The sequence below is a fragment of the Diplotaxodon limnothrissa genome, linkage group LG18, assembly GCF_057381915.1.
Source record: "Diplotaxodon limnothrissa isolate DT_005_m linkage group LG18, D_limnothrissa_male_GT1.1, whole genome shotgun sequence".
NCBI classification, from domain to species: domain Eukaryota; kingdom Metazoa; phylum Chordata; class Actinopteri; order Cichliformes; family Cichlidae; genus Diplotaxodon; species Diplotaxodon limnothrissa.
In genome coordinates this window covers 18,697,217-18,724,672 of record NC_140613.1, presented here as the reverse complement: position 1 = coordinate 18,724,672, position 27,456 = coordinate 18,697,217, and the positions used below count along the sequence as shown (strand labels likewise).

The following is a 27,456-nucleotide window of genomic DNA, read 5'->3' as shown; positions in this document are numbered from 1 at the left end:
GACCCTCTTAATCACCTGGCACTGATGAAATTTCCATGCACACATTTCGAGCTTTTCACGGACAGGATGTCTAAAATGTGGTTTCCTGCAGTGTGACCGGGTTAATCGTAAAAAATCAGTTACACACATATTTTGCAGTTTTTCTGAATGGTTCAGACACAGGTGTGAACAGCCCACACAGACTGTTTTATTATTTCATACTGCAATAAAAAAGTATGACTCCAGCAGATCATTTTCATATATTATAATACAGATGCAGAATTGAAAGTTTATTCTTTAAACAGCCTAGTATTTTACAAGAAATAGATAACTACTTGGAACTTTTGAACTTGTCCTTAAAACAGGACATAAGTGGGCACGAATCCTTGGGCTCTACTTTGCTGTCATTATCCATGAACACCCAGCCAAAAAGAGGGAGGGGGGGAGGAAGGGGGGTGGGGAACTAAAGTGTAGGGGGGAACTCAATAAATAAAAACAAAAAACAATGGATATAATCTCCAATCTTTCCCAAGCTACCCCATTCATGTATCCACACTTCAAAATATATATAGAAAACAAAACAAAACAATGAGATACAGTTTAGGCCAAATTTTAAATTTGTTAATTTTGGATGAAGCAGCTGAAGAGATGTCAGCAAATCAGCAGACTCTCCATTAGTTTGACTTCCTTGCTCACTTGGTTGGGGGTATCCCTCGACTGTTTGCTCCAGTCTGTTTCTCTTTAGGGTTAAACTTTTAGATCAAAGGTCCATTTGCACCAGAAAAATACGCTCTGCCTCAATGGCCAGTGTACTCCTGATAAAAGGGAAACAGAAAAATAAAGGGTGAAAGTCGAGGAAGCAGTTGGGGGTTTGGGTAAAGCAGCTGCTGTTCAAATTGGATACAGTCAGTGGGGGTGGGGGGGTTTGCTTGGCTGCAGTCCCTTAAAAGTCCTCCAAAGTTTCAATCTCTCCCATATTCAATCTCTCAGATGACGCATTCACAGAAAAACCTGAAAATGTAAAAAGAAACAACTCAATTAGCACATGAAACATAAAAAAAGTAATCATTTTTCAGATGGATGTTTGTCCTAACCTAGTAGGCTGGGGTCTGCCCGGACCATCTTCTGCTTCTTTTTCTTCTTCCCTGAGGTGACTGTCTCAAAGCGCTGCTGCTGCCCACTCGTATGGTTGGACTGGTAAACTGATGAAGATCCTGTTCCACCCCAGACAGAATCCTTGGAAAGAGAGAAACTTGCACTTAAAAGACGGCTTAGCTCTCAGAGAAAAGGCTCAACGCAGTCCCACTAGATATCGCTGAACATAATGATGAAACCAGAGCTAACATTAATGCTTCGAATTCACTGTGGAGGGAAATGAAGTATGAAATAATAGGAACTGCCACCAGTGACAGCGTTAAAACTGTCACAAACGAACTGAGGTGCTAAATAGCAGAGCCTAAAAAAAAAAAAAAACAAAAAAATGCACCTTTTATTTATTTTTTTCCTCATGTCAAAGTTTCCACTTGAAGACATTAAACACACGAGGCTACTGATGCAACCTACTGTAATTGAAACAATAAACTTGGGTGACGGAAGGTGTAATGGTGTCATGTACAGCTCAGTTTGCCCTTTGTTACATATAATTGTTTCCATCAGCGCCACCTTCTGATCAAGGAACAAACTACTCCTGTAATTCTACCCCAACTACTTTTATCATCAGAATCAGCATACTTTATTAATCCCTAAGGAAATTATGTAGGTTACAGTTGCTCCAGTACAGTAACATTAACAAAAACACACTAGACTATTTAACAATACAATATGTTAAGATATAAGGAATAGCACAATATATACAAATCACCAAATAATAAATATCCAGGGTTGACAGATGTGATTATAAATAAATATCAAGAAAATTGAAAGCAACATTACCGACAGACAATCTGACTGCACAGCTGGGACAAGCCAGACACCTGATGATTGTTCAGTTAGCTTTAAAAAGTTCACTGAAAGCCTTGCATTTTCTAAATATAGCCAAAAGACATGTGTTCACTGAATGGATGCCCCACTTTTCTTCACTACTTAGAAAGAGGCCAGCTCAAAGGTGTGTTAAACAGACAAAGGTGTCAAAGTAACACATCTGTCACCACAACATAGTGTTGCATGAGCTTCATAAGTGTAATTTTACAGATTATAGTATGATTAAAATCCTGGATGCTCAAAAATAACATCTTAAAAGTAAAACTATGATATACTACACTCAGTCCACTTTAATCCACAAATATATATATTTTTTATATAAATATGAGCTATCAAACTTTTCAATTAATGGGAGTTTGCTTTGGAGGAGTGACTGTATGTAAGCATGATCATACAGTCAAGGCTTCACATATTTAACTGAATTCTCTGATGTTTTGGCTATTTGATAAACTAAATTGTATTTTACCTTTTAATAAAAAACACAACTTACTAAAATCAGCCCAACCCTGATGGTAGAAGAACCAAACCTGTTAATATGATCAAGCACTTTGACATAAATTCCACTTTTACAAAATTATGACACTGAGTTTTTAGTGCCATTGTAAACAACACTATTAATGCGCAATATTGATGTGACATTGGGAGGTGTTGGTGTTCTGGACTGCATTGCATTTAAAAGTGTTCCTAATATTCTGCCTCCCTCATTTGTGGTAATGTGGTGGAAAACAATGTGAGAGTGCCCACTGTGTTTACAGTTCAAAGAAACCACTACACTCAGATTATTCTTCCAATAAACAAAAATGATTTTCATTCGCGTGTCAGGTTTTATACAAACAAAAGGTGCAGTGCTGCTCTGACTACAGACAACATAGACGAAAGGTGGCCTTCATGTTTTAGTAAAAGCAACATGGATTAATCCTTCATAACATTGATGTAGTGATAAAATTCACCTTTTCGACAATCTCTTTTTCTATTATTTAAAAAGAGCAGGCTAAAAAAAGAAAGAAAAAAGAAGTGCCATGTCGGCACTTGCTATGACTTAAGATTTATAAATTAGCTGATTAAAAAAAAAACATTGTTATAGATGGCATCTTTCTGGGGTCATCTAAAGGGTGATGCAACAGTTTTAGTTTTTGCATACAGCCAGAAAAGCCACATAGTGAAGTGAAACATCACTTTCACCTCATTACAAGTCATATAAGGAAGTGACAATTGGTGTAACAACCCTTGTTCTTGTAAGTCCTGCTCACCTGCTGCTGCTGCTGCTTGAGGGCTTGCTGTTGTTTCTGTGGTGCCTGTTTCTGTTGGTTAGCGTTCTGTTTGGCACGACGTTCTAGGAACTGCTTGGCAAAGTCCTTGGCCTCGGGAGTGTCCCCCAGGTAGGCCCTGATGTAGTCGTGCACCTCGTACGGAGAGTCCACTTCTTTGAGGAAAGATGCAAACGTAGGAACTGGCAGAGAGGAGGAGGAGAATATTTGTGTTTGGCTTCCAGAAAGGGCCCATTAATAGTTCCTGGTGGGATGACTTAGTAAATCATATTTAAAGACTCACCATCCAGGTTGTTGGCCGTGTTGAGGGTGTGCAGAGTCTGCTCACACCATTGCATGAACGTGTCCTGTTGACTCTTGTTGACACCTTGAAACAACTTTAGCAGCTTCTCCTCCTCCTCCACCTTCTTATTGGCTCGCCCACTCAAAGAGTTACTTCATGTGCACAAACAAATGAAAGAGGAAGACAAAGTAAGTCACTAAGATCTGCGTGTTACTCATCATATCCCTCACGCTGCAAATCATGCTATTCATCACAGCCCGTGACTAAGAGGGTTTGTAAAGTTTTGTCACTCTAAATAAATACCTGAGGTTGGCGTTGCCTTTATTGTTCTTCTGCGCGTTGCCTTTTCGGGTCTGTTGAGGTTGCTGGACAACTTCTTTCACAGCCTCATCCCAGAAACCCATATTTGAGTTGTGGGTGTCACCCCAGATGCTGCTGGAGTCTGAGCTCCAGTTACTGCTGCTGCTGCTGGTGTTAACAGACCCCCACACAGAGTTACTCAGAGAAGTCTGTGAAGAGAGCCAGACACGTCTCAGGTTAATTGGCCCATTACATTCATGAGATATCAGTACATTAGTTGGTATATAAAATGCCTAAAAATGGTAAAAGACAACTTAAAAGTTTCCAAAGAAATTGACTGATGTGATAGTTTTGTCCATCTATCAGTTCAAGAACCCAAACAGATTGATTTCTTAAGAAATAAAAGTGTAAAACTTCACAACTTTAAAGTCAGAACAAGGATGAGTTGCAAATATTTGGTTACAAAGTAAGAAAACAAACAGATTATGCGAAGATCTGCTGATTCTGAAAATCTGCGGATTTGCCGATTCATCATAACTGGTGTAGTTGCTGGAATTCCTTTTAGCAGAAGTGAAACGTAAAACCAGAAGAACAACAATTACTGCCTTGTGGTTAAAGTGCCTCGAATAGGGAGGGAGGGAGGGACAAAGAAAGACATTCTACATTACAGCCAGGAAAGTGTTTCTGCAGATCATAATGATGCCACAGATGATTGAACACATTAGTCAAAAGAACGAATTAAAGTTTCACCCGACTGGCTTCTGAATTCTTCAGCTGTTGCTTAAACCGACCATCAATTTTTAATCAGTTCATCTCTGGTTTCAAGTAAACATCTGTGCCAAATCTGAAGAAACATCTGAGGTATACCTCTGATCACAGCTGTTGCTCGTGCAGAGGCATAAAACAGCAGATTTGTAAAATCACTAATTTAAAAACAAAAAAACAATCAAATCACAATTTTGTGAACTCCTCCTGGGATTTAAACGAAAATTTCATTTGTCAATATTTTGGATGTTATTAATGATATTCTGCCTTAAAATGCTGACTCCACTAACGACTCATAAACAGCTCTGCTTTTCTACGAAGCTCTTATTCTGTTTCAGTCAACAATATCTTTTGTTATTGTTTGTGTCACATACAGTTCTGTTTTGAGTGCGCGTTTGTGGGGCAACAATAGGATGTTGTTGCTGCTGTTGCTGCTGCTCCTTCCGCTGTTTCATCTGCTGGGCTTCCTCCCTCTGAATCTCCAGCAAAGACTTGGTGGCAACTGGCTGTTTGGCCATGTTACCCCAACCTGACAACTTGGCATGAGGCTGCTGAGCCTGCTGCAGGGCCTGCTGTTGCTGTAGCTTAAGGATCTCTTGCTGCTGACGTCGATGCTGTGAAGTGAACACAGTATTAATATACATATAAACACATACACACATATATAGAAACAGCATCTCAATAACAAGAAACAAAGTACTGATGACAGACCATTATTGCTAAAAGTATTCACACACGTACAAACTTGAGCGATGTCCCATTCTTAATTCATATGGTTTGATATGTTGGCCCACCCTTTGTAGGTAAAACAGCTTCAACTCTTCTGGCAAGATATTCCACAAGTTTAGCAGTGTTTATGGGAATTTTGCACCATTTTTTTTTTCGGAAGAGCATTGGTGATGTCAGACTGGCTTGTTGGATGAGAGGGCCTGGCTTGCAAACTCTGCTCGAATTCATCCCAAAGGTGTTCTCTCTTGGGTTGAGGTCAGAATTCTGTGCAGGCCAGTGAAGTTCTTCGACGCCAAAGTTGCTTATCCATGTCTTTATGGACCTTTACTTTTTGCACTGGTGGAAGGTCTTGTCGGAACAGGAAGGGGTCATCCACAAAGTGTTCTCACAAAGTTGCAAGCATGAAGTTGCCCAAAATGTCTTGGTATGCTGAAGCATTCAAAGTTCCTTTCACTGCAACTAAGTGGCCAAGCCCAACCCTGAAAAACAACCCCACACCATAATCCCCCTCCACTAATTTTACACTTGGCACAATGTAGTCAGATAAGCATCGTTCTCATAGCAACCACCAAACCCAGACTCATCCATCAGTTTGAAAGATGGAGAAGCGGGATTCATCACTCCAGAGAACACATCTCCACTGCTCTAGTCCAGTGACAGCATGCTTTACACCACTACATCTGATGCTTTGCCTTGCACTTGGTGATGCCTAGGTGCCTGATTTTATACACCTGAGGCCATAGAAATGACTGGAACATGTTAATTCAATGATTTGGATGGGTGAGTGAATACTTTTGGCAATTCAGTGTATGAAAAAATTAATATAGTGTATACAGACAGGTTACACTTTTGAAAAGCACATAACAGCAGCAGTTCACTGAAAATTAAACTGGTCCACTCTTCTTACCTCGTCCCGCGCCTGTCGTTCTCTCTCTTCCTCCAATTTCTGGATCTCAGCCAATGACAGGGCATTCTGAGTCTGGTTTATAGTGTTTGGTGACTGCTGGCCCCACTTTGATGAGGATGGAAGCTGTGGACCAGGATAAGGCATTTTGTAAACTTTAAAGTCATCTCGTACTCTGTATTTTTAATAAATAAGGGTTATGTTTATACCTTCATTTGTGCAAGCTGCTGCTGTTGCTGCTGCTGTTGTTGCAGCCTCCTGAGGGCCTCTTGTTGCTGTTGTCTCTGTCTCTGCAGCTCCTGCTGTCTTTGGGCCTCCTGGTCTCTCCTCTTTTGCTCTTCCTGTTGTTGGGCCAGGGCAGCTGCCACTGCAGCAGCTGCCACCTCTTCCTCTGCTCGCTTCTCTTCCTCACGCCTCCGCAATGCTTCCAGTTCCTCCTGCTTTCTGCGCTCCTCTTCCTGGTGAAGCAGATACAAAAACTCAATAAGCTCAGTGCTGGGTTCAAGAAGAGGAATTATTAGACACGATTTTGTACCCTTACCTGTTTGCGTAGGAACTCTTCTCGCTTCTTTCTCTCCTCCTCTTCCCTCCGCCGTTCTTCTAATCTTCGAAGAGCTTCCTCCTGTGCCATTCTTTCCTCTTCCTCCTTTTGTCTCCGATGTGCTTCTTCCTGTTCCCTTTGCCGTCTTAGTGCCTCCTCCTTAAAATTCACAATGTTGTGTCAGTTCAAGCCTCACACCAAATGAACAAATCAAAGGGTGACTCCAAAACATAAAAACCCAACTGATATCTTTTTTTTTGACTACCCAGTGGTTGTTGTCATTGGAACGCAACATGAATAAAGCCTGATTACAGCTAGTCTGTAAACAATATTACTAAGAATTTGCTAAGCAATGAATGCTTAGCAAATTCCAAGCGACACTGCTTACAAACTAGCTGGTGCCACCTTTTTTACGTTACAATGCAACTCTGACATACTGTATCTGTATAAAGCACCTGATACATCAATACTGCCCTTTGTTTTGTTTTTTGTCTCTACTACAAAAAAACGATCAGGAAATGGGTTCTACTTTACAGCTTCAACAGGCAGAAATCTAGAGGGAAAACGTCTTTCCCTCTATACAGTAAAAGTCAATTCCGCATTTCTAGCTTCATGGGTAAAAAGTCTGCTCAACCCACTTTAACATTGAATTTTGCTGCCCATGTGAATTTTTCACTCTTTACAGTACTGACCTAAGACTCCCTTCATTGGTTAGAATTTATTTAAAAGACAGAAATGAGAGGCCGGAGGTGCAGAAGAGTCTGCCCCCTCTTACACTGTGTGAATAAGAAAACCTCAAAGATTGTCTTTTGCCCAGTGCCACTAAGACATGTACTCATTCCATTTTTAAGTGCTTCTATGAAAGCGTTCCACCTGTTTCTGCCGTGCAAGCTCCTCTTCTTCCAAACGTTTCCGTTCCTCCTCCTGTCGAGCTCTCAGGGCATCCTCCAACCGTTTCCTTTCCTCTTCCTCCCTTTTAGCTCTCATTTCTGCCTCACGCCTCTCAAGCTCCAGCTGACACAAAGAAAAATAATGAACTTAAGGCATTGTTCACAGAAACGTGATCTCAAAATAATAGTCGGACATTTCAGACTTCTATTGCTGTATTCCAAACTTCTGAGATCTTTAGAGGTTAGTAGAGACACTGTAAAACACTCGTAGACCAAGATTTTTAATCACCTTTGCATTCTTTGCCTTCTCAAACTGTTGCATCTGCTCAATAGTTGGAGCCTGTGCCATGGAGTCTATGGGTAAATCCCATACACTGCTGCTATCCCACGCTGTTGAAAATGATTCAATTTTATACATTACACTTGCCACAAAAACACATTTCCATCACTTCAAGATACTAAAGTAAGAAACTCACTGCTCTGAGAAGCTTGTTGGAGGTTAGTTGTGCAGGAAGCCTGAGTAGACGGGTTCTGCATTTCCCACACAGAACCAGAGTCTTGTACAGACAGAGATCGGGTAACAGGAGGTAGGAGGCTCTCAGATGCTCTACAGTAATATAAAGCAAACACATTAATGGATTCAATTTCCCTTGATGTCTCTAGAGGTAACATTTTTAAACACTGAAATACTTATGATAATAATGATGCTATCAACCTTATCTTAAGAGCCTGGTATTGCTGTTGAAGCAGGTTGATCTGCTGTTGGTGCTGCTGCTGCTGCTGAAGAGGAGCTGAGCTAAGAGCTGCAGCTTTCTGCTGGGCCAGGGCCTGAGCATACTGCTGCCTAAATGGAGGAAGATGGGTAGATAGTGATTAGGAAAAAAAGCAGTATAGTGGCTGGGGGTTTCGTAGTGTGGAATCAAAGCAAAAGCAGCATGGGTTTGAACACTTTCAACCCTTTCATGTGGAGTTTGCCTGTTCTCCCTGCTGTGTTGCAGGTTTTGTCTGGGAGCTCCTGTTTCTCTTGGCATTAAAAGCATTCCATAAACCTTTTTTTGGTAAATAAAACCACAAATAATGTGGACAGTTCACAGTTCCATCAAGCAAGGCAGTTATTGATAAATAAGATGACATTCAACAAAGTCAGATGCTGATATTTATGCATTGTGTCAAATCAATATTGGACCAGCTGCTTCTTCTTTCAGCTGCTCCCTTTAGGGGTCGCCGCAGCAGATCATCTGACCCTATCTTTAGCATCCTCTTCTGTCACACCACACCCTCTCACGTCCTTCACTGCAGCCATAAATCTTCTTGTCCTCACTAGCTAAAGTGGAACTTTTTTTTAAACCAACTCAATGTTTGATGAAGTGTTGAGTCAATAAAACTAGTATTTTTAATCGAAATAAGTTATTGTTGCACAGAAAGCAAGAATAAATAAGCAATAATGTCTCAACTTAAACGGGAACTCTACCAGTTTTACACACCACAGTCTGTCTGCAGGTCTTGGGCAGTAATACTTCATATGTAAACCAATTTGCCAATTTGTTGCTTCAAAGTGAGCTGTGTGAATTTGCTGATGTAGTGTTAAATCTGAGCCTGGCATACCTGAGGAGGTATTGATATTGGAACTGCTGTAACTGGTAAAGGTTAAGAGCAGTGAGCTCCTGGTGCCTCTTCAACCTCTCTTGATCCCCATCTCCCTTCAAAACATAAGAAAAAAGAATTACAATAAAAATCATGTTTTTAAATCAAGTTGGAGAAAAAGCAAAGCATTAAAAAGCTTCCGATCTCTCTTTCTAGCTGCCCATCTAATTCAGCATCACAGGGAGGCTTGAACTGTTGCCTCTCACTAGGTGAGAGGCGAAAAGAGTTCATGTTATATTGTGCTTTAAAAGATAATACAAGGAGGTTTCCTTGCGTTTCTATACACACCCTTCTATTTTAAAAAGGGACTACTACACCACCTACAGGATAAAAGGTAGTACTGATTCTACTTCTGATTTGAAAAACAGTCCCTCCACATTTAAGAATCAAATGGAGAACACTTTGCAGGATCCTTACCTGTAGAGGTGGAGGTGCAGAACCTGGAGTAAATGGTACCCTGCCCCAGATCTTCACGATCTCTCCCAGAGGCTGAAATACTTCATCACACCCTCTTTTGACCAAAAGGTTCATTGTGAAGTACCCAGCCTGAAACCACTCTGTCATCTCATGGTTACTGAATGGACCTAAAGGAGCACAAAAAGACAGCAGAAAACATTCAGGAGTCTGTTTTTAAGACAAAACTACAATCTAAGCTACACTCTGACCAGATGAAGTCCAGGCTTACCCTGTATCTCCCCCTGGGGGTCTTTGTAAAACCACTTGAGAGCAGCTTCATGGGTCAGGGGCAGGCCTGCAGGCTTGGGCTTCTCTGAAGTCTTTGCTGCAAGTCTGTCATCATCCACCCCACTGTCCTGTAGGTACGCTACCATCTTTTCCGCCTCCTGGAAAGGATTTTTTTTGTTTTTTTTAAAGAAAGGCATTAAAATTACTCCTAAGCCAAATCAAAACTGACACAAAAGACTGCCTTGTCTCAGATGATTAAAAAAAACCCAAAACATAACAGCTTCTTTCTGAGCAAAGAGTTGCTTTTAAAAACCTGATCATTATCCCTCTGGGGTCCAGGGAATAATTGGCCGTTTTTGATTACTTTTGATTTTACCTATATTTCGCCTTCAAAAACCTTTTATCTTGCATTGTTTGGTATCAATATTTTGACATACTATATTAGTACAATTGATCTAAATCAAGACAAAAAAATTATCTGAATAGAAAAAAGTTATTTTTTACTGTACAAACCACAAATATGCTTAACGAATCATTTTCATAACTTGAAATGCAAATAGAAATGGCAAATTTCTAAAAATTATGCACAAGTTCTGCAAACGACAAAGTTATATGGTACTATTTACCTAAAAATGCAGCCAAGGTCTCAGGTGTTTTTTATATAACAAATTTCCCACGTGTGGGACTAATAAAGGTTATCTTATCTTATCTTATAACCATTTAAAACTATTTACAGAACAATCAGGTGTGCAACATCAAATAAGAAGGCACGCAAATTATTTATGCAACTCCAAAGTTTCTATCCACTATAAGACAGAATTCCACAGGCCTAAACCCTGCAGGTCTGACAACAGGAGGGGTATCAGTCCTCTCTTCCATGTGGAGACAGCATTTACACTGGAATCTGCCATTTGTGGCTTCTTTGGATCAACTGTGACATTTAGCAGTATAACTGACACACAAAACAAAACAATGACTACACAACACACTAACTATAGCCTCCAAACACTATTAACGTCACTAATGTCTCACATATGAAAACTTGCTCTGTCTCTTTCTTTCGCTCACCCGCTTTCTCTTGCCAGTGCCACTCCTAAAACTTCCCTCTCTTCCTAAACAACCAAGTGCCACATGTTACCATATCTTTTTTTTTTTGATTGACTAGCATGGTACGCTTTAACACCAATAGGGAAGGGGTGATTTTTCTTTTTTCACTCACAAGCGGAGCGTGTTTGGTAGCGCTGTCCTTAGAAAACGCTGTTTTTACCGTTTCTTCCTGCCGTAAACACCACTGTTTTGTTCAGAAAAAAACTCTTCATAACTCTGGTTCTACGTGGCCCATCGACACAATTTAAAAACTGGTATATAGTTTGAAGTCCACACTTTTGACCCAAGTTGAAATGGAGACTTTGGGTTGCTGCGTCGTCTTAAATTGGTTATGTGAATTTGACGCACCGGCGCGTCCATAGACCCCAGAGGGTTAATGAAATTAGTCAAATGTCTGGTATTATAATATTCTTGATATAGTTTCTCCTTTAGCAACAAGATTATAACTGATCTCATGACTGTGGATTTCTGGTTGATGACCACAGTCCTGCTGACACACCTTCATGATAAAAGTTTACATAATTACCTGTTCAAAGTGTTTTAATCCCTCGTCTTCATCAGTGTCATGTGACACAGTGTTGGGCCTGCCAAAAGGTGACATTATATTTGAAGGAAATGGTAAAGGATTGTTCATTGGCACAGAAACCTCTATGGGCTTTTGCTGTGGTATATGGAGAGTAGGTGATGGAGCAGAAACTTCTGTATGGAAAAAAACAAAAAACAAAATGTTTGTATTTTTGGCACATGCAGAAAAAATAAGTAATATTTACAGTGAAACTGCATAAAAGTCCCACCTGTAAGGGTGGTAGAAATGTGGGTCATAGGAAGAGATTCCAGTATGCTATTAGACATGGGGACATGCACAGGGACTTTGCAGGGCTCTGGGGGGAGTTCCAGGGGTGGCTGTCGCTCAGCTGGCCTCTCAGGGTCTTCTGTCCTGCTAGGCAGGTTTGGGGACAAAGACTGAGCAGGAGAATGGGGCTCTGAGACAGTTGGAGGAACAGGTGGGGCCTCCTCTGGTACTCTAGCCAACTCTAAAGTAAAAATTACAAATCATAATATGAAATTGTCATAAATAATAATTAGGTTTTGTAATATTAAAAAATGTGTATTAAAATGTGTGCGTTGTGTCAACAGTGATTAGTTGATATTGTATCACATCCACATAATTTTCCACATTCTTTTGTCATGTTTGAATCACGCCTTTAAACAGCCATCATTTTATTTTAGAAAAATGGTTGAAGCACAAAACAGGCCAGCATCTGCAGCGCAATCCATTGTGTTTTTTAGTGTCCTTGAGACTGTGGCTGAAAGACTCCCACAATTTCTCCTTACAGACAATACTTTGACTGAAAGTATATTAATCTAAGCAACTGCTGGGATGTATATGAAAATTTTGCATTAGTACATCTCAACCAGTTTCCAGTCAACATGCTCGTCCACTAATGCTAGGCTCATACTGCAAGACCTTATAAATCACTGAAATCTGACTGATGACAAGTATTTTTCTGGAATCTTATGTTACTGGTCATACTGCAGCACTCACACTAAAATCTGGTTCTGGAAACTGCAGACAAAATGTTCGAACTATAAGAGATTTTTTTTCCCCCCTTCTGTACATTGAAGTTCATACAGTAAGAGACCGCCATCACCCTGAAGGCTGAGCTTGGCTTCGGGGAATGCCATTTCCCAAAAGTGAAACAGCCCAGTCTTTTTGTGCGCTTCATAAAAAAGACTTTCATTTCCAAAGTGCTTACAAAACTGTGAGTCTTACAGTCTATTTAGATGTACTTCTATGTAAAAACCGTGACTGACCTTTTCGGTCAGCTTCTCTTTTGGCCTCGGTTTCTGTCTCTTTGGTCTCCTTGGGTTGGCAGTCTTCGTCCTCCAGGCCCTCTTCACACACTTCCAAGGGTTTGAATTCAATCTCTGCCTCTTCCAAGATCGGCTCCTTGGAGGCTTTCTGCTATTATGAAGGGAAAAGAAAAAAAAAAAAACACTTTTGAAAATTTGGCACACATATATCCCTTAAAGCCATCAGCGTTTTGAAGCCAGTTCAGGATAGTCAAGTCTTTCCATTTATCAGTATAATGGTTTCTGCCTGAAATCACCTTGAGTGAGAGAAATGCCCCCGATGAGTCAAAGGTGCCCGCCTCCTCGTCTGCATCCTCCAGACACCACTCTGGCAGGCTGTCCCTCTCATCTTCAAGGCTGCCACTGCCTGACCTTGGCCTCCTGTAGCCACGCTCGTCTTCTCTTGCATCAAATGGGAAACGGCGACGCTGGTCTGGGTGTTCCCGCCACCCTGCTGACCGAGGCCCATCTGGAGAGACAAAATAAATACAAAAAAAACATTGGAAAATAATGAGAAAACCATTTTACTCATGATATACTTTAACTTCATGCAGATGTTCAGCAGTAATACATTTGCCTGTGCAAGTGAAATGCAGTTTAAAATAAAGAATCAATGGTGAAGAATCACTCATCTCACTCTTAGCACGCTTTGTTGGCTGGTACTTTATAGAAGCAGTAAATTACTGACAGCCAAGCTAACAAAACGCCCATGATACAGAAAGAGGTGGAGCTGGAGAATTCAACTGAATTCAACTTTGTGCGCTATCATGAATACCAAAAACCAACCAGCAGTTTGGCTGTGAAACAAAAAACTTTTTTCTCAAACAGGCAGTGGCAGTCACCACAAATACATTTATCTCTGATAAATGTATCGGTAACGTGGACTGTGCAGTGCCCACCTGGGCTTGGGGGGCACCACCGGTCATTGTCCCGCCGAGAACCTGCCGGGCGCCAACCCCCCTCATCATCCTCACCATTCTGATCATCACGAGAAGTACGCCAGTTCTCACTTTCTGAACGCGTGAAGTCGTGCTTCCTCGGGAGTCCTGCTCCACCGTCCTCATAATTACCTCGCACTGAAAACGATGGAGTGAAAGTTAAATAACGATTATATTGACAATGAGATCATAATTTGTGTTACCAAACTCATGCCTCATCGACATTCTTCAAAAATCTCAACTTCCTATTGGTCAAAAGTTCAACTTGCATAAACACACTTACTGTGATTGATCTGAAAATGTCCTGGAGCAGCATCTGTCACAAAAACAAAGCAACAAATAGATAAGCTAAGTTCATTCGCCCCAAAAGATCACCACATATTGATTATTTGAGGAGCAAAATGTGACACCAACCTGGGTCTTTTCGACCTGGTTTTTCAAACCTTCTATCTCCCCTATTGATAGAAAGAAAGTCATTATATAAAGTTATGACTGTTATGCCAAAAGGAAGAAAAAAAACGTCAAGCTTTGACAGAAAAAGATGAACATTTTAATACCTTTCTTCCCAGCTTTGGGAGCGATGCATCTCCCTTACTCCACGACCAAAACCTTCCACATCGTCAAAACTTCTTTGGTAAAACCCTCCATCTCCTCTGCCCCGACCTGAAAACAATCACAAACACTAATGAGATTCAGTTGCTCATAATCATATTCCACAGGCTTTCCTTTGGTTGGGATATTTAACACGGTTATAAAGGAACAAATGCCGCTAAGATACTCCAGCAACTCCTCTTGCAAATTATTTGCATTCAGCATTATATTCATCAGCAGGAGTTCTACCATGGTCCATAAACCCAAATCTGCTGAATCATGATGGTGTACTCTCCATTCACATTTTTATCCAGAGGTGTACAAGAAAGCAGCTCCTGAGATTTTTAATTGAATCTTTTCTCTCATGACTCACAGACAACACCCTTGAACAAGGACAAATCAGTTTGGCTGATGAAGTATTCTGCAATGTTTTACTGCCATAGTAAATGGCCTGTATTTGTATAGCGCTTTACTAGTCCCTACGGACCCCAAAGCGCTTTACACAACCAGTCATCCACCCATTCACACACTGGTGATGGCAAGCTACATTGTAGCCACAGCCACCCTGGGGCGCACTGACTGCTTCTAGTGAAGAACAATAACTTACTTTCAGACTTTTTTGTGTCACTGACTAACTTTCTATTTATAATTAAACTGCCTATCTATATAGCTATAGCGTGACCTCTTAATCAAACTTTAAAGTATTAGTTCAGGAAAAGTATACCTGACATGACCAATGCCAGTAAAAACAGTTCTTTTGTTTATGAATATTAATAGCTATTTCTGATTAATATTTAACCTCGCCCACACTGTGTATGTAAAACTGAACATGTCGACAGCAAAAGATCAACAGTCCAGACATCAGGGCCTTAAATTGTTTAAAAAAAAAAATGTAAATAAATAATCTGAATTTCAAGACCAAACTCTGGTAGCTGGTAACATAGCAGTTTCTATAAAAGACGTTTGTTTCTTAACACGTTATATTTTAGAAAATTATTACAGATAAAAGGTTAAGTCTTTGAACTAAGTCAAAGGTCAATGTGAAATCATAGTGACATACTGTTGCCACACACTTAACATGACCTCTGTCTAACACTGCAACTTTACTGGAGTGCATTAGCATGCAAGAATCTTGAAATATTACACCGATCCTTATTGCAGCCTACAGTTTGCAAGCAAGCCATGCCATCATTATGTAAATGCCTCATCTTATTATTTACAATTTCCAAGAATGATGAGCGAAAGAAGAGGTAGACTGATTTTGTGAAAAGCCATGTAGATGGAAAGCTGAGAATTACCAGCAACACCCACCTCTCCAGTCAACGGTTTACACCAGGAAATTTTACAAATTTCCTTTGGAATAATCTGGGATTCACAGATGAACACTTTATGCTCAGCAGAAGGCAGAATGTATATCCTTTGCTCCAAGGCTGATTAACAGTAATTTATTTTACTCTGGTGTGAGAAAATACTCATTTTTTTAATAGATCTGCATCGTGACTACGCCTAAACAAACGTCCGTCTGCTTTCAGAGACAATCTTCCAACTTTAGGGCACATCAGTGCGAGGCAACATTTTGCTGAGTAAGCACATCACCTACGGGATACTAGTATTACACTATACTGTCTCAAACTCTGGACACACTGCCAGGCTGTTTTAAAGGCACTTTAACTGTATCCAGTTGTCATGACTTTCCTGAAACTGCATACACACATCAACTACACACAGATGTGTCTGTTATACTGTGGGGGCACTTGGTTCTGTTACTTCCTTTATTTTATAGAGGGAAATCAAATAAAAAGTTGTCAAGAGGGATCACTTTTATCTTGTGACAAAACATTTCTATACTGATTCACTGATTAAACGTGTGGGAGCTTCTGGACTGGCATCTAAAGGCCTTTAACTTCCCTGGACAAATTTGCAGGATTTATTTTTTGAACCAAGCTCAGTTTTTCAGCTCCAAATAAACCGATCTGACCAATCAGACCACTGTAGGGCTGCTCGATTATGGCAAAAATGATAATCACGATTATTTTCACTGAAATTGAGATCACGATTATTTGACGATATTTATTTAACCCTTTAAGACCTACTATAGAACCAAGTCCACCAGAGCTTATATTATTTTTTTTACATGCTGTAGTGCCATTTGTGGGAGCATTTCAAGTTGCTATACATCAATACAACTGTTATAGCCCATATTTTAATAATATGTATGCATTAAGTCCATAGTAATTACATAAATTGCAAAAAAGTGCAATAAACTACAAAAAAATTGAAAATCGCTTTTGTTTTGTTTACATATATTTCTACTTGGAGAAATTTAAGAGGTTTATCCCTCAAAACTTTAAATACAATAAAGTTGCAAAAAATAGTTTCCCACCACAGGAAATTTATTTTGAGTGTCTTCATAGTTTTATTTTGGAGATACAGCAATTTTTATATACTGCAGGAAAAACAAAAAACAATCCTATGATGCAAATTTGCAAAGAAAACAGCATGTGCATCATTTCACTGTGGGAAGTGTTATGAACAGCTGATAGGAACGGCAAAGCGTGTTTCTGGAATATTATGTTTTTGTTCCTGCAAGCGCTTTTTATGCAATTTTTGCAAAGCTATATGTGGAACGAAACCGTGACCGAGGACAAGCTGATGGCATAAGATGTAAGTACAACTCCTCCGGTTTCATATGCAAAACAAATTATTGCGTTAGCTTACACGGTTCAGGTTCTACAGGGATTTAAAAATAGTTACGCAAAACGGAGCATGCTGCTCTGACCGGCTTTAAAGGGTTAACAATGACTTTAAAAAAATAATATAAAATAGTGTGCAACACCACTGAAGTTTTTTTTTTTTTAAACTCTCTTTTCAACCAACGGCAGTCACTCTCCAAATAACTTCTGCTTAGCTTTCCGAGCTTCCCTCGGGTCCTCTTAATCAGCGGTCTCCAACCTTTTTTGCGCCACGGACCGGTTTATGCCCGACAATATTTTCACGGACCGGCCTTTAAGGTGTCGCGGATAAATTAGGGAGGGGCTAATAATCGGCTCAGTCATTTTTAATGATCGTTGAAAGCCCAGATCGTAATCGTGATTAAAATTCGATTAATTGAGCAGCCCTAGACCACTGCATTTGGTAACAAAGCAGTGGTAGCTCAAAACACTCTTGTTGGAAGAACACAGCCTCATTTCTCCAACAAAGAATTAAACCTGTCTGTCTAGAGATTAGATCCAACATATTACTTCTCCTTGAAATTATAAAAGGAAACACAACTTACTCATGTATTCATGAGCTTAGATACATTCTTACCTCTACCCCTTGAAGTACTTCGGCCTCTTGGTGCCCCTGCTATCAGCCCACCTCCACGCCCTGTGAGCCGAAGTACAGCTGCACTGTTTACAGACATGGAAAAATTTCTCTGCAAATACAAACAGAAGGGAGGGGAGCAAACGGAGGGGAAGCCAAGTCTGAGCTCTTGTCTTTGTATCCGCTCTGTATTATAAAGCTAAATTAGTAAATACAATGCATATGCCATTAAAATAATAATATTGCAATTGGCCTCACGCCAGCTTGACATTAATGTCATTGTTCTGATCTGGTTGATACCTGTTCCTCCTCTGTAAAAGACACGAGTGCCAGAGGTGGCAGGGGCTCCTCTTGCAATATGGGCAGAAACTCCTTATCGTGTAGGTCTATAGGGATCTGGACAACACAAACGCACAGTACGAGTTTTCACAATTAAGATACATTTCGTTCAATTTTCAAAGACTATTATAGCACAACAAAATATGGGGGATGAAATTCAATCTTGGCAGTCACACACTTTGTATGAAAATCCCAATGGCTACGATCTTGCGTCAACATCTAACGCTGACGTTACGGACGTACCCACCTTGTTATCCTTTACATAAAGTGCTAACATTTCTTCTCTCCCGTAGCGATATTCTGCAAGTTTATACTTTGGCAATGCAGGTGAGAGGGGTGGAGAGGCAATAGCATTGCTGCTTCCACCACCACCACCACTGCTGCCTCCTCCTCCAGACAGGGCACGCAGCCTGCAGACAGAGACAAAGCAGTAAAAACATAACGGACAGAGAAACATCAATCAAGCAACAGGTCTCAACATGAACGAGAAAACCTGCACTAGGCCCACGCAGAAAACCAGTTTCACAACCTAAAAATCACTTCATCCACACCAATTATTAAATCACGCCAGTTCAATTACCATTCTGGTCCAAAGTTAAGTGTCTGGGTTTCGGCCATTCTCCCTTGAAGTTCTGCAAATGTGGAAATGGAGGTAAAGGATTAGTGCCAAACATCTGCCATCCCCGCCCCCCAAAAAAACAACAGCAAAAAAGAACACATAGACAGTCATGCAGCCTAATACTGCTTATAAGTGTTACTGCATCCATTCAAAATTGGATGTGTGCATGTCTTGACTTGGAAATATAAATGGGTATTCCAAAATTGCATGTGGCATAAACAGACAGGGGAACTGCAGTACTGGTCTGCACCTGTATATACAGTTTTTACTTTAATTGCTGAAAATCTTGAAAACTAAAACTCAGGCATGTCAAACACATTAGGGGTTTGTCCCTGGCTTTAATGCATTTCAACTCCTCAGGCTATGTAGCCCATCCCACAAGCACACAACCAGTGTACAATTTCAATGTGCTAAAGCTATTTTAGGACATCTCTCAGCCCGCAAGGAGGCTGTGGCAGACACCTGTAATTGACGACTGAGATGGACTTTCTTTCAGCAAAAACAACTCTCCCCAAAATAATCATGTTATGCCAGCATCATTAGTTGTTTGTTTATGCTAGTGTCCCTACTACCAAGACGTTCCCTTCACCCTTAACCTGGAAGCACAGATCTAAGGCACAGGCCTTCCTCAAACATCAGGCACAAAAGGCGACAGCAGACTTACAATAGCCTTGACCATATGGAAGCCTGAATAAGCCACGTGTAAGTTGGTAGTTACAGCAATAAATACAGCAACCGGAGGGGGGCTTGCGATATTTGTGGTGTCTCTTCTGTGAGTTTAGGCACACTTTAAAGCTAGACCTTTGATTGGCCGGCTTTATATAACGATACGGCGTGTTTGAAATTATTAACGCGTAATCTGTACACAGCAATATAACTTATCAGTTTTATGAAGTCAATGTACCGTTACAATTTTGTTAAGCAGCTTAAATGGTACAAAATACGAGTGAGCGTTAAACTCCTGTAAAGTTTTCGGGAAAGTCACCGAGTCCATCGTTTAACTCCTAACAAAACTACAGTAGTCAAACTCCAGCCTTGATTACGTACTAAGTGAAGTTAATGTTGCTGAATAATGTTAAAGCTGGCTTTGCAATGCTCGCTGTGATGGTCACTGAGGATGGTTCAGCAAATCACCCTCAGCTGCCAGCACTGCGTTAGCCAACGCAGCAAACTAGCAAGTCCTGTAAACACCTAACGTGGATATTTAAAGCATTCACTGCACATTCGTGACTGTCATTATCCAGCATGTTTTGCGACTGTTAAATGCTCATAGTGGGGTTATAGACGTGCGGAAAGGTGGCGGCAGAATTGTAGTTAAAGAAGCGCTTTACTGCCTGGTGCAGAGTATTTTTTGCTATCCAGAAAGACGATGGCCAACGGTGGTTATCCCAGCGTGCTAGCTAACTAATTAGCCAGCAACGTTTAATCCCAACCTAGCTATCGTATATGTGTGACAAGTAAAGGCAGACGCGTGTACTGACACTGTTTTAGTTTATCACAAGAGAGTAGGTAAAGCTTATAATTCACATAAACTGTGTAACACTGCTCCGGAATAAGTTAATCCCCCCCTCCCATCCAATCACCAATGCTTATAGCTAGCATGCTAACGGGTTAGCCAACTAGCTCCACGCGGCCTCCCGAGCAGCCTAGATCGACGACTACCTTTCCTTGTCAAAACGGCCCGCACACGGAGGCACTGGGGCCCGGTGCTGCAAGGCCAAGTAAACATGGTGGTAGAACCAACAACCCCAAGCGCCCCAGATCCTCGCAATTTGCCCCCCTGACGTGGCGGCTACCTAACGCGAATGATTTTTTTTCCTCGCTAGTGTGTCAAACTTTGGCTGTCTTACCTCCGCTTGTTCTGACAGCACAAGGTTTGTATACGAGCTGTGTGGCTCTCTCTGGGCTCTCTCTCTCTCTTCGTTTTCCACAAGATGGCTGAGCGCAGGTCACATGACAGCAGATATATAAACCCGAATGCCGAGAACAGATTTGCTGACTGCTACACACAGTAGCAGCCTGTGGTAATGTTCTGGCTCATAATGTTAATTTTAAATAAAGTGAACTTTGTATTTATCCCTTAAAAACCTTGAGAAAAGGACGTGACACGGGCCTCTCCGCAATAAGCCAGTAAACTCAGTATAATGCAAACTTTGCATATGTAACACCATATACGAAACATGTATAAATGGCTCACTGTACAGCAATAATTGTATAGACTACTGCCATAAATAAATACAACTGTACTGGAATACTATAAATGCCATTAAAACAGCCCTTAACATTTTGATTTCTGTTTTCTTTATTAATTTGTAGAATGATAGGAAAATAGCGCTGTTTTTGATATGATCCCATATTAAGTAAGTACAGGCCCAGTATTACTGATATCACTACCGACACGTTAGGTCGGTTAGTTAGTCAGAAATTTCGAGTTTTTCCGAGTTCGCAGTTGGAATTTTTATCTGATTTCGAAAGTCAGAGAAGCAGATAAACCAATTTAGCAATCGAAGATGGCAGCACTGAATATAATCAAACATTTTAATGCCTATTAAATACCTGCTTGTGTTACCTTCCACAATAATTAGTTAACACAACAAAACAAACAAACTTTTCATTGTTTTGTTTTTGGAAAGGCACCACTAAAGCACAATAAGAGAGAAGGCACATCTTGCTATATACAGCTGTGTTAAAATATGTTATTATTGTTGGCTGCTTGAGGTAACTTGTGTTTAATTGTATCCCCATGTATAAAAAGGTACTTCTCAAAAATTTGGAGTTGACACTCTAAACAGAGAGCTAGAGAGAGTGAAATGAGGGGTTCAGTAAAGGCCAAATTTGCTTTGTGGTCCTCCAACTCAGAGTTGTAACACAGTCATGACAAAGGTGACACAGCCAGACAAGGTTCCTTTTTTTGGTCAGCTTTGAGAACTACCACATTTTACAGTGCAAGGCTGAATATGGTATCCAAGACTCCTTAAACAATAAACAATTCAGTTCACTTACATTCAGTTCAGCATTGATGTGTCACTCTTACATAATGCTTAACTAACAGGTTATACCAGTAGGCCTGGTCACTGGTTAATGCAGGCTAGTGCTTAGCCAAGTGAGACCAGTGAGTGTTAATATTGGCGCTGTCGACCCTGCAGGGCAAAATAGCATGGTGGATTTAGGTATGTGATTTTCCTTTTTGGATTCAATGCACGGATTTCTCCACCCCAAGACCCGAAATGCATGTGGTGCTGAGTAATTATAAAGTTTATGTAAGAGTATGAGCCAGCTGCTTGCAAAAACTTCGAGGTAAAATAAATCAGGTAAAGTTAGTCGGACTGGTAAACACTTTTTAATGAGCCTTACTTATCTGTATTGAGATGAATCCTCCCGTGGCCCTAGCATTACACTTTCTGTATCCATTTTTACTAGCCAGTCGGCCGAACAATAACGACAGTTTGTTATTTGTTTGTTTGCTTTATTTTTACCAACTCATGTAGAGATCTATAGCTAACAAAAACAACTGCAGTTACACGTAACATAAAGATTTTTAATTTTTAAACTACTACTAATTGTGAGCTCAGGACCTGTTGTTGGTTTTGTTGGATTACGACGATGCTGCATTTCGAGCTGGCTCGTTGGTCTAGGGGTATGATTCTCGCTTAGGGTGCGAGAGGTCCCGGGTTCAAATCCCGGACGAGCCCACCGTTTTACTTTGTTATTTTGAATTGCTATTAATAATTCTCCTTGTTAACGTTGCCAATATCGCTTTCGCAGATACGCAATTAAATGCAAATGCGATGATATTTAGGATTATAAGACAAAGCTTCTTCAGAGTGAGAATCTTCACCGCAGCAGCACTCAATCTAATGTCGATAAAAAAACTGTATTCATATTTACCACGCGTGCAAACGCGGTAAGTAGCAACTTGTAAGACAGAAGATTACAATTTAAGCGTGCGTTTTACTGTGGAACAAAAAAAAGGTTTGACCCCGACGTGATTTGAACACGCAACCTTCTGATCTGGAGTCAGACGCGCTACCGTTGCGCCACGAGGTCTGTGGCATAAACCTTGTATATGCCTATCATAAAGGTGGGCATGCTGTGCTGTGGCTACATATGGTCTTTAGCTTGTGTCACTAAGTGATATTTTATGAAAAACGTCGAAATGTGAAAATTCTGACTTTAATCTCAGAATTCTGGAAAAGAAAGAGTGCCCACTTTTTTTTTTCCAGTGGCCCTAATCCTCTTCCGTAATAAGTCCTAATCAGAAGGCCTGTTTTTAAGTAAGACAGTAAAAACCTTGGGGCTGGCTGTCCACACTGGTATTGTATTGTGGGCCCAGCCATTAGTCATTTGTATATAGTATATATAGTGTACCACTGTATCTTTGGTAAGTGGCCGGTTAGCTCAGTTGGTTAGAGCGTGGTGCTAATAACGCCAAGGTCGCGGGTTCGATCCCCGTACGGGCCACAGTTGCGTTTTTTTTCTCCCTTCTTTGGGAAAATTATTTTGCTGCTCGATTTTATTACGGTGTGAAAACAAGCCGTGTCAGCAGTATGGATGTATTTGGTTCGGCGAAAAAATAGAATAAAATAGCCCCATGTTATGGCCAAATATAGACACTTCTAGAACGGCAAATATTTGTAGACAGACTACGAAAAGCCATAATATGCAGTACATATAAAATATAAACATACATATAGTTCATATAAATCGATATGGATTGAAGTGAATTTGAGTAGCCTTCCTCTAAGGAGGCGTTGGTGGTATAGTGGTTAGCATAGCTGCCTTCCAAGCAGTTGACCCGGGTTCGATTCCCGGCCAACGCAGGCTATTTTCTTTCTTTTTTTAAAAAATAATTTTCTTCCAAATCCATAAAAATACAGTAGTTGAAACTGTTATCGTAATGTTGTTACTGCATGTGCATATGTTAACATTCATATAACACATATGACAGTCTGGGTGTGACTCATCTAGCTGGCTGTTCCTTTCTGTGTGGAGTTTGCATGCTCTCTTGTGTGAAAGCTTGTGTGGATTTACTCCGGTTTCCTCCCACAGTGCATGGGTTAGGTTAGCTGACGTGTCAATATGACCATGAATGGTTTATCTGTCTCCCTGTGTTAGCCCTGTGATAGATAAAAGGGCAACATTGTTCATGGTCAGTGTTGGGAAGGTTACTTTTAAAATGTATTCCACTACAGAATACATGCCCCAAAATGTATTTTGTAACGTATTCCGTTACGTTACTCAATGAGAGTGACATATTCTGAATACTTTGGATTACTTAATATATTATCATGCTTCTTTACAACTACATGAATGTACTATTGCTGTGTGATTTATTACTATTACTGAAGGTTACTCGCCATACCAATACCAACTAGATTTTTAAATCTTAATATAAAATGAGTAACAGTAGGGTGGACAATAGGTAAGGCTGCGCTTTTTGCAACGATCTCATATAGAAAATTATTCCGAGGCTCAGAACCGTAGTAAAGACACCTCTGGCTAATACGGTCAACTTTGCTAGCAAGAGACAGAGAGAGGAGTTGAAAGGCTGCTCCAGCGGAACTTATTGTTTCGGAGGAAAACAGGAACACAGCGTACAGTCGAGTTTTAATAGCTTACTTACAACTGGGCTCGTCAGGCACTCTTCTTGGCTGCAGTGGTTATTATTATATTTACATGTTTCCAGCTCCCGTTTTTGCTCGATGACAACTTGTACTTTTCGACTCTCCTTTTTCTCCCTCCTCGCGCTCACAGACACATAACATAACGCGCTCTCTCACCCAGGAAACACGCAGAGCGAGAGCGTCACCCTGTAACCATGGCAACCGCAACGCTGCCGCCTGGAACTACAGAATGTAGCTGTCAAACAAAACCGAAACAGTCCTGACCCGCCACAATATGAAACAGGAAAGTACCGCCGTGTAATCCACAAAGTAACTGTATTCTAAATACCACCTTTTTAAACGGTACCTGTAACAGAATACAGTTACTCATATTATGTATTTTAAATACGTAACGGCGGTACATGTATTCCGTTACTCCCCAACACTGCATGCTGGTGGAAACCCAAACAAAACACACATTAAGAGGCTCAAATGCCTGTGTCTCAATCTCGTGTCTCATAATGACGTGAAGAAATATTTTTTAAAATGAAGGCAACAGGCAGAGTGTTACAGGTATCGCCTTAAAGAATGTAGCCTCATGGGCAGTGTAGAACGATGGATTGGATTTATATAGCGCTTTTCAAGGCACCCAGAGTGCTTTACAATGCCACTATTCATTCACTCTCACACACTGGTGGAGGCAAGCTATGGTTGTAGCTTGGGGCAGACTGACAGAAGCGAGGCCGCCATATCACGCCATCGGCCCCTCTGGCCAACACCAGTAGGCGGTAGGGTAAAGTGTCTTGCCCAAGGACACAACGACTAGGACAGAGAGCCCGGTGATCGAACTGGCGTCCTTCCGGTTACAGATACGCTTCCCAACCCCCTGAGCCACGGTCACCCGCAATGGACTGCCATACCCGTTATGTGTCTGTGAGCCTGAGGGAGGGAGAAAAAGGAGAGTGGAAAAGTACAAGCTGTCAACGAGCAGAAACGGGAGCTGGAAGCATGTAAATATAATAATAACCACTGCAGCCAAAAAGAGTGCCTGGCATTTGAGCCTCTTAATGCGTGTTTTGTTTGGGTTTCCACCAGCATGCAGTGTTGGGGAGTAACGGAATACATGTACCGCCGTTAAGTATTTAAAATACAAAATATGAGTAACTGTATTCCGTTACAGGTACCGTTTAAAAAGGTGGTATTTAGAATACAGTTACTTTGTGGATTACACGGCGGTACTTTCCTGTTTCATATTGTGGCGGGTCAGGACTGTTTCGGTTTTGTTTGACAGCTACGTTCTGTTGTTCCAGGCGGCAGCGTTACGGTTGCCATGGTTACAGGGCGACGCTCTGCGTGTTTCCTGGGTGAGAGAGCGCTTTTTTGTTGTTGTTGTTGTTGTGCTAAGCTAATAGGCAGAATGCAGAATGTAGCTTCATGGGCAGTGTAGTCCGTGCTGCAGGGAGAATGGACTGGTTATGTGTCTGTGAGCGAGGGAGGGAGAAAAAGGAGAGTCGAAAAGTACAAGTTGTCATCGAGCAAAAACGGGAGCTGGAAACATGTAAATATAATAATAACCACTGCAGCCAAGAAGAGTGCCTGACAAGCCCAGTTGTAAGTAAGCTATTAAAACTTGCTTTGTTGGTGTTTTCCTCTGAAACAATAAGTTCCGTTGGAGCAGCCTTTCAATGCCTCTCTCTGTCTCTCGCAAGCAGAGTTGACCCACACAACAAAGTAAAACAATTTTTCGGCTACGAGCCCGACACGGAACTGTATTAGTCAGAGGTCCCTTTACTACGGTTCGGAGCCGCGGACCTTCAGTAATAGTAATAAATCACACAACAATAGTACATTCACGTAGTTGTAAAATGCATGATAATATGTTAAGTAATCAAAAGTATTCAGAATACGTTACTCTCATTGAGTAACGTAACGGAATACGTTACAGAATACATTTTAGGGCATGTATTCTGTATTCTGTAATGGAATACATTTTAAAAGTAACCTTCCCAACACTGCCAGCATGGAATTACAAAAAATAGCGAGGGCATAGCCTGACATATGAAACAGGAAAAGACCACCATGTAATCCCTTTATTTCAACAAAGTAACTGTATTCTGAACACCACCTTTTTAAACGGTAACTGTAACGGAATACAGTTACTCATATTTTGTATTTTAAATACGTAACAGTGGTACATGTATTCCGTTACTCCCCAGCACTGTCCATAGTGTATGGCCTTGCACCCTCTAAGAGCTCAGTTGACTCCAACCTCTCTGTGAATTGTATAATCAGAAAAGAAATACATGGACAATTGTGGTTATTTTCCCTAATGAATGATCAGATGTATACAGGACTCTGTATTATTATTCAGTTTGTTAGCCCATCAGAATCTGTAAACATCAGGAGGTTCAGGACTTCTAGTGCTTCTCTTTCTGCTGGGGGACAGCAAGAAAAAACAAATACCTTGAGCAGAAACTACATCTCTGTCCTTCAGAACTGCTCCTTCACTTTCTGCGACACCATGATGGGGATGTTTCATGAGTCTCTGGTGTAATGTGGCATTTTTATGTTCTGGTCTGCTGGGGGACGGATGACCCCAAAGGACTTGATAAATCTCTTTGGAAGGCTGGTTCACTCCTGGGGATTTGCAGCCCCTTGCAAGTTAGCTTGATTTTAAAGGTTGACATGCCACAAAGGCTGTCAAGAGTCATTATTGTCAGCCATTAATTGCTGTGTCACTAACACACACACACACACACACACATAGGACCCGCATTACCAGCATTGATTAAAAATACATGCAATCATCCAGAAAAGATGGAGTTTACTTTCTTAACAGTAAATGTGTCACAGTTTCTCTTCCACCCAGTATGCTCATTTGTTACCCTACTCACCGGTGTTAATCCTTCTAACCCCCTACCCACCCTTCCTCCCCCGTTGCCATGGATATGCTATTCCTATGGCAACTGCATGCCTTTGTGGATGGCTTCAGGCCCCCACCACATGGAGAACTCTCTGAACCTTTCATTACACATTCCCTTCAAGCTCACAGGCAAATCAGAAAAGTAGCGTAATCTAACTGTCTCTCTGTCACAGTTTCCTCTGTGCTGCCTTTGTAGTCATGCTGCCATA

General features: G+C 40.9%; 1 protein-coding gene and 4 non-coding genes across 7 annotated transcripts; 3 read left to right on the top strand and 2 right to left on the bottom strand.

The window, feature by feature from the left end:
• Positions 1–206: 206 nt before the first annotated feature.
• On the bottom strand, positions 207–20,654 carry gigyf2 (GRB10 interacting GYF protein 2). Of its 3 annotated transcripts, none has more exons than XM_085377697.1 (29): positions 20,572–20,654; positions 18,683–18,734; positions 18,350–18,512; positions 18,064–18,159; positions 17,767–17,875; positions 14,424–14,529; positions 14,281–14,321; positions 14,150–14,182; positions 13,828–14,004; positions 13,186–13,397; positions 12,890–13,037; positions 11,869–12,108; positions 11,601–11,773; positions 9,969–10,125; positions 9,701–9,867; positions 9,245–9,339; positions 8,355–8,483; positions 8,116–8,246; positions 7,929–8,029; positions 7,623–7,763; positions 6,750–6,908; positions 6,418–6,666; positions 6,212–6,334; positions 4,950–5,189; positions 3,814–4,019; positions 3,511–3,662; positions 3,210–3,409; positions 1,074–1,215; positions 207–990 (listed from the first exon to the last, which is right to left on the bottom strand). In XM_085377697.1, the coding sequence occupies exons 2-29, from the start codon at positions 18,718–18,720 to the stop codon at positions 923–925; spliced, it is 3,996 nt and encodes a 1,331-aa protein (XP_085233823.1). In that variant the 5' UTR covers positions 18,721–18,734; positions 20,572–20,654; the 3' UTR covers positions 207–922. The 3 variants fall into 3 exon arrangements, with proteins under 3 accessions (XP_085233823.1, XP_085233821.1, XP_085233822.1); XM_085377695.1 differs by having other exon boundaries at positions 12,890–13,040; positions 20,572–20,651; XM_085377696.1 differs by having other exon boundaries at positions 12,890–13,040; positions 13,903–14,004; positions 20,572–20,651.
• A 1,687-nt stretch (positions 20,655–22,341) lies between these two features.
• On the top strand, positions 22,342–22,413 carry trnap-agg (transfer RNA proline (anticodon AGG)). The gene has a single exon. It is a non-coding gene; the product is annotated as a tRNA-Pro (tRNA).
• A 283-nt stretch (positions 22,414–22,696) lies between these two features.
• On the bottom strand, positions 22,697–22,768 carry trnaw-cca (transfer RNA tryptophan (anticodon CCA)). The gene has a single exon. It is a non-coding gene; the product is annotated as a tRNA-Trp (tRNA).
• Positions 22,769–23,108: 340 nt separating this feature from the next.
• trnai-aau (transfer RNA isoleucine (anticodon AAU)) lies at positions 23,109–23,182 on the top strand. The gene has a single exon. It is a non-coding gene; the product is annotated as a tRNA-Ile (tRNA).
• Positions 23,183–23,469: 287 nt separating this feature from the next.
• On the top strand, positions 23,470–23,541 carry trnag-ucc (transfer RNA glycine (anticodon UCC)). The gene has a single exon. It is a non-coding gene; the product is annotated as a tRNA-Gly (tRNA).
• The last annotated feature ends 3,915 nt before the right edge of the window (positions 23,542–27,456 follow it).